We start from the raw sequence: 6,928 nt of genomic DNA, 5'->3' as shown, positions 1-6,928 counted from the left end.
AGACTGGCATATAAAGTGCGAAATTATTTCTCATTCCAATATGAGTTCCGAATAGCCATTCTGAATTTTCCCTATTTTGGTATGGCCCTTGCTATGGGGGTAAAGCCCACTTAATGGCCAACCAAAACTGCATATGGGATTTGCGCAGTGTCCCGAGGCTGCCGTAGAAATTGCATGTCTTTGTACATTTGCATAGGACATACCAATGATTGACTTGGCCTGTTTCAGCTTTCTCTTGGATTCCCACAGATTGCCTCCAGCCCTTCATTTCCCAGATTGAGAAGCTAACAAATGATTTAGGATGGTAGTTGCTTGAATCATAGAGACTTTATTCTCCTTTACAAAACTAGGAGAACGGCGACTCGAGCTCAGAATCTAGAGTGCATGGATAAACGCTCTTATCCATTTAAGCTGCAAGCTCCTTGCTTAGAATCTTTGAGACGAGCCCCAATTAAAAAAGGAAACAAAAACGTCACACAAAATACTGAAACTTAAAAGCTCTAGCATGTAGTTTAGAAATGCCACCTGCAAAATTTATATTTGATCAAGATAAACCGTAATCTAATAATATATAACAGGACAGCAGAAAACCAAACCATATACACAAATTAACACATGGAAAGTCGCAGATCAAAGAAAACTAGCATGATCTACATACACTAACAAATCAAACCAGAAAATAGCTATTCCAGATTTCGGATACAACCACCCTGCTGACCATCCTAACAGCTTATCATTCATTTTCGGTTATCTGCAATATTGTGCGGATGCAGAACATTTCAAAGAGGTTTTCCTAGACCGGGTTTCTTTTCGTTTTTCCCCTAATAATTTTACTTTCCAACTCGGGGCGGATGACTTGAGAATCTCCATGCGAGAGATGAAGTTATTAATTTCTAAATGTTGATTATGCAGCTGCTCTTGGAAGCTTCATGCCAAATCCACGTTTTACCTTCTCAACCCTGTTCAAAGGTTCAAAGGGTCAAAGTAAGAAACATTAGAACATCCCAAAGACCCTCATACAGTGTTTATATTAGACAGGTAATACCGTACGAATGAAATCTACAATGACAAAACCGAAGTACAAAGTCAAAATATCGCTACATTGGTTGCCAAAGGTGACAGGAAATAATAGTATAGCTAAAAAGCATACAATAGCATTAGTTAAATCGTAAAGAGATGTAAACTCCCGCACAACAAACCATGCTTATATGTAGATCATGCCAAGGGTATCCTATATTATGTAAAACAAGCAGCGTAGGAGATAAACACATGAACAGATGTTCAAAACATTTTCTGCTAAAGGTATCTCCTAGATTATCTATGTCTAATATATACATATTCAACATGTTTTTCATTTCAAGTTCCATGACAAAAGAATCAAAGATCCAACAAGTAGAAAGAACTAAAAGAGACAACCATCGGATAATTAGTGCTTACGTTGGGGCAAGCTTGCCAAGGCTATCAAGCTCTTCACCGGTGTCTTCATCCAGGACTCTCCCTGAGATCTCGACGATGTAAGATCTATCTCTGGTTGTGGGAAGTCCTCTACTGGACAGCAAATCCAAATCTTTATGGTGAAGCTCCCTTCCATTCACAAAAATACCAGTATCTCCAGCTGCACAGTTCTGAGGCATGGGATAGTTGAATTCTTCAATAAATGGCTGCACAAGAAAAGAATTCTCCATTAACATTAGCAAATAACTATTCTTATAGATTTGATATTTGTTAGAATTCCCTTGTCCCACATCGGCCAGAAGGCTTGAGAACAAGCCATTTATATAGAATTACCCCACTCTAACTAACACTGAGGCCTTTTGTATTAAAACCCCACACCTGACGGATTGAGCAGGTGGCCAAGTGGGACAGTATCGGTGTTGTTGGAGCGGGCCCATGGCCCGTCTACTTGAAATTTAAGATGGTATCAGAGCCAGGGGATGGGTCTGTACATCCACGTGAACAGTCTAACAATATTAGTGTCGAATTAATTGACTTACAGGAATAATGCCAAGACCAGGGCCACCCATGACACCCCAGAATCCAGCTCGGAAATCATACCTACATTTCCAAATTGACGAATGCAAAGACATGAGTACAATGGAGGCGAGAGAGATTACAGTTGCAACATAAAGCCATTTGTGATGATTAGTCTTATTGGTTTATGACTTCTTCCAAAAGCTATTATAATGTAGGCCAGCTATTATATATCACTCTAACAAAGCACAGATATATGAGCAATAACAAATTGTAAGCACAATTCAAGGTAATCAAGCATTGAAACCCACTGTGTGTTTAGTGAGTACACTTACCAATATTGTCCAGGATGGACTGTTCCAGCCATCTTTTCTGCCTTCTTGAGCTCACGATCTGGTATTAAATGCCCATTAACTGAAACATTACTTCTCCCATTATTTGTCTGGTTTGATTTGGAAAAATCCCTGAAGCTCTTCTTAATAAAGTTCGTAATAAATGATTCACTCCCTTTGTTGGTTCTTGGCTGATCCTCCTCTTTGTTTGCATCCCAAGAATCTTGGGAAGCCCCAGTATTGGAGTACTCATTAAATGATACATCCATCTCAGTTGCTAGTGTTGTCTCCTTTAAAGAGTTCTGTCGCGAAGTGACCTTATTTGGCTTTACCTTTTCTTGATCTGAGCGACTACTGCAGTTGCCCTTCCCAAGTCGGTTTATCACGTTATTGTTCGATGAGAATTCAAAGTGCTCCTGTAGAGGTGAACCAGGCGAAGGAGGAGAAAAAGTGCCTTTGATTGGCTGCTGAATACAATATGTGAATTCTTTTGGAGCAACTGGAGCTTCTGGGATGCCGTCATCCTCAGAGGTACTGGGAGATGAAGAATGAAAGCTTTGCATCTCGTGAGGCTTGCTACCCGTTGAACTTGGGCCTGTTGATGGTAATGCAGGTTCTCTATCTATTGACTGAAAATCATAACCAGAATTATCATAATCATCAGAGGAGAAATGAGCATAGATCCGGGTGACAGGACCATGGGAATGTAAAATACTGTCTTTGACCTCCTCATTCAAGTTATTAACTTCCGACGGATTGTTCTTTGCTTCTGCATGAGAAAGAACTAGTTTCTTATTTGAAACCGCAAAATCGATCACAGTAGAGCATGCCCCACATCGCACTTTCTGTTTATTCTTTTCCGCAAGCAGTACTTTTTTGGGCAGCTGCAGAATTTCAAAGCAGTTACTACATGTCACCAATGGAGCACCACCAGAAAATGGAAGACATCGCCGGCCACCACTGGTTAGTACCACCCTATCTGGACGGAAATGAACAAAGCTTCCCATTTGGGGGTTAAGGTCACTTGGCCATCTTGTATGGGTTTGTGAAACATGAATGGGTGGAGGAATCGAAGTCCGAGGTTTGTTGTGATCATATGGGCCAACCATCCCGGGGTTTTCAGGATGGAGCATGGGATTGCTAGGGAAATCAGGGAACCTTTTATTGTGGAAAGCAGCGGGTGGAACTGGCACTGAACCTCGCCGGTGGTTGTCATAGCAATAGAAGCAAGGGCAAGTAGGATGGTGAAACGACGCATTATGTGGGTAAAGCTCATACGGATCAGGTTTGTTTTCAGCATACTGTCCAGAAAAGTATGGAAGCGACGGTTGCTGGTATTGCCTGGGAAAGGGATGAGGAGCTCCACTGTGCATGTGGGATCCAAAAGGATCGCCATATCTGGCTAAATGGCTTGAATTATGCATGGAAGAAGAAAAGTGAGGCATAGGTATTTCATGGCCATTGGTGTAGGGAAATGGCTCCGGAAAGTGATTGAAATGAGCGCGTGCTGCAACAGGTTTACCAGGTCCAAAGTACTCCATCGAAGCCCTATTTGCCCCTGAAGAAGCACCTGCATACGAAGTGTTAGAACTACCATAAGGATCTGGAGGAACCACACCCCCATCGAGGGGAGCTTTCTCTTTCGGCTTATCAACTAAATCACCAGACCGGCTAAGTTGATCCCGCAGCTCATCCAGCTTCTTCAGAAGCTCAGCTCGATCTTGTTCAAGGTACAGAACTCTGTTTGCCTCATCTGGGTCAATAGTTTTTCTCAATGGTTCCCTACCCCTATGAGAAGAACACAAGGGGTAATTTGACGGACCCTCGTCTGGATAAATTGAAGTTGAGGACCTCATACCTCCAACATCAGTTATTTGATGTCTTCGAACCCCCTCTTTTTCACCATTCTTCCGAGCTCGCCAATCTTCCATCCATTCCGATCTTCGGCTTGCATTTGTGGGGCCAAATTGGGCATTCAAATCCCCATGTTCTCTTCCCACAGCATTCTCCAATTCATCTCTTTTCATGCTCATATCAACGCCATCCTTGACAAGCCAGTTCTCAGTTGCATCTTTCAGTTGCTTCCTAACAATCTCAGGATTTTTAACATTTTCCTTCTCTAAATTCCTATGATCACACCTCAAAGAACCATCACTTGACTTAACATCCATATCAGAAGCATCGCTTAACACAACTATTCCTTTATTGTCTGAATCATCTGATTTGGCACAAACTCCTCCAAACCTTTCTTCCTCCGACTTCTCGAACAAAGTATCCCCCTCTTGCCTTTTCTTGTTTGCTATAAAACGATATAAACAATCCGATCCTCAATATTAGTGAGAGGAAAATAACCTCAAAACTAACTGTATCTTGAATGCAGAAAAAACTCGGGAAACATAATGCTATTCAGATTGGGATCCTAGATTATGAATTTTGTTTCTAGTAATGCGGCTACTGAGTTCCATATCTGGTTTTTCGGGTTTCATAATCTCAATCCACAAATCCAAACCATTGACAGATTGAATATTATTAACCTCGGTGTGGATTTTTTTATTTTTATTTTTTTTTCATTTTGGGTCCAATTCCATACCAAATTCCAAAAATTGTAAACCCTGATCTCATTCCCTTTCCTTAATTTCCAATAACATAAACCAAAACACAAACTTCTATAAAATAAAAAAACACAACCATCATATAAAACAAAGAACAAGGTAGCCGTTTGGTTACAAAGAAAATCAAAGTAACTGACAATTTGGTCAGAAACACAACACGAATCATGTGACACAAAACGTAAAGTTTCTATCTTTTTCCCAGTTTTCTCACCAACCCCACCAAATAAGCTCCAAAAAAAAAACAAAAAAGGAATCAAAGAAGAAGAAGCAAACCTCGAAGAACAGCACCACAACCACCACACTGGTAAACAGAGTAATCATCAAGCTCCGGAAGAAGATTCTCACACTTTGGGCACCGAACCAGCCTCACTTTTGCACCCGAGTCCCCCATTTGCTCATAACCCACCTCACCAAACAAACCCAGAAACAAAAAAACCAAACAACAAACGACAAGTCAAACACTGTTTCCAGTCAATGTTTGGCAGCCGACAAAACCAGAGAGAAAAAGAAGCTCAGAGAAATGAGAAAGCTTTGGGTTGTTCTGCTGCAATGGTGAAATGGGTTTTCGTTTTAAGGAGAAAGACAGGAAGCATCTTTTTCTTTTGTGGGCCTTCTTTTTTCTTTTGCAGATTTTCTCAGGAACCAAACAGGGGAGAAGGAATGGTGGAGCTGGAGAAGTGGACGGGAGAGAGGTTTTTGGTGGGGACAGATAATTTCCCGGAAAACTATGAAGCTGGAAAGGAAAATACAGACGCTCAGAATTTATGGAAGTGGTTTGAGAAATTCGACTCCAGTGTGTTTAGTGTTCTGCAAAATCTCTGCATTTATGCTTCACGTTTTTTATATGTTTTTTTCTCCAAAATTGCTTTCGGACACAAAACGCGGAGTTGGAGACGTCAGGACCGCTTTCCAACGTTTAAGCAAAACGCGACTTCCAATGAGTACGCGTCCGGAACGACGCCGTTTCAAGAGGGTGGAGTTAACTTCGTTGGAACCGCCGTTTGTCTGGAGTTAACTTCTTTATGCACCCTAACTTCGCTTCCGTGAAACAAAATGAAAAAACATTATAATTACCTTATAAGACTTAATTGGATGGACATGGATCCTCTCCGAATCCAATTGTCCTCATTCTAGAGATCAATGAATCCGAACTATTGAAATTTGATTTAACGGTTAAAGTTATTAAAATTTTTAAAGTGAATCTCTATTTGTAGCTATTGAATTAAATTTCAATGGTCCAGATTTATTAATCCCTAGGATTAGGACAATTGGATCCGGAGAGGATCCATGTCCTAATTGGACTAATAGTCTCCCTTATGAATTAAGCCCATGCGGTGAAGTTAGCCTCACATGTAAGTTTTACGTACTAACAATTAACATAGAGTTCTGTTTTAGCCTCATATGTGTGAATCATGTGTTAATAATTAACGAAAAATTGATGAAATTTTTAATTTTGGACCTAAATCTTAAAAGATTTCACCACATGGGCTTGAATCCTAATTTTTTTACTACAGAGGCTATCTTACAACTATCCTATCACTACGGGACGAATAGTCCAATTAACCTACCTTATAATTGGTCTTTTGAAAGAAAAAAAAAATGTTCATTGAGATCCTAGATTTAACAAAAGGTGCACCATTGAATAATGTAGGTATCACATATTCAGTTCTAATAAATTAATGGATCGCAAATGGACCTTTATTACAGTAGTGGAAATGTGTGGAGTCCCTGCATGATGACGTGAGTTCAAATTCTGTCGGTAACTAATCTAACAAAACTATAGTTTGACAAAAAAATAAATAAATTAATAGATCAAACTCAAAATGAGATGAAGGTTCATAAACACATTGCATACCTGCCATGTAATCAAATTGAAAAATCTCAGGTTAAAATCTCATGTAAAGACCAATCGTTCCTTTTTGTTAAAATAAAAAATTTCAGATAACGAATTTTTAGTTTAAAAACGAACTATAAACTAGTGTTAATGGTGAGAGACCAACTTATAATTTTATC

The 6,928-nt window shown here is 39.9% G+C and overlaps 1 protein-coding gene across 1 annotated transcript; it reads right to left on the bottom strand.

Annotated features, from left to right (window-relative positions):
• Window positions 1-508: 508 nt before the first annotated feature.
• LOC103428503 (protein ENHANCED DISEASE RESISTANCE 4-like) lies at window positions 509-5,826 on the bottom strand. Its single transcript, XM_070824781.1, has 5 exons — window positions 5,189-5,826; window positions 2,307-4,602; window positions 1,995-2,055; window positions 1,438-1,661; window positions 509-959 (listed from the first exon to the last, which is right to left on the bottom strand). Exons 1-5 carry the CDS (start codon window positions 5,304-5,306, stop codon window positions 905-907), a joined length of 2,754 nt encoding a protein of 917 aa, XP_070680882.1. The 5' UTR covers window positions 5,307-5,826; the 3' UTR covers window positions 509-904.
• Between the last annotated feature and the right edge of the window lie 1,102 nt (window positions 5,827-6,928).

This window comes from Malus domestica, chromosome 07 (assembly GCF_042453785.1).
Source record: "Malus domestica chromosome 07, GDT2T_hap1".
In the NCBI taxonomy this organism is placed as follows: Eukaryota; Viridiplantae; Streptophyta; class Magnoliopsida; order Rosales; family Rosaceae; genus Malus; species Malus domestica.
This window is presented reverse-complemented; position numbering and strand designations above follow the sequence as displayed.

Bases quoted from the DNA above. Each gene is read 5' to 3' on its own strand.
- LOC103428503 (XM_070824781.1), bottom strand. From the start codon at position 5,306: ATGGGGGACTCGGGTGCAAAAGTGAGGCTGGTTCGGTGCCCAAAGTGT. The intron at 2,056-2,306 runs GTAAGTGTACTC...TTGGAAATGTAG, and splicing joins GTCCATCCTGGACAATATTG to GTATGATTTCCGAGCTGGAT. The intron at 960-1,437 runs GTAAGCACTAAT...ACCTTTGAACAG, and splicing joins CTTGGCAAGCTTGCCCCAAC to GGTTGAGAAGGTAAAACGTG.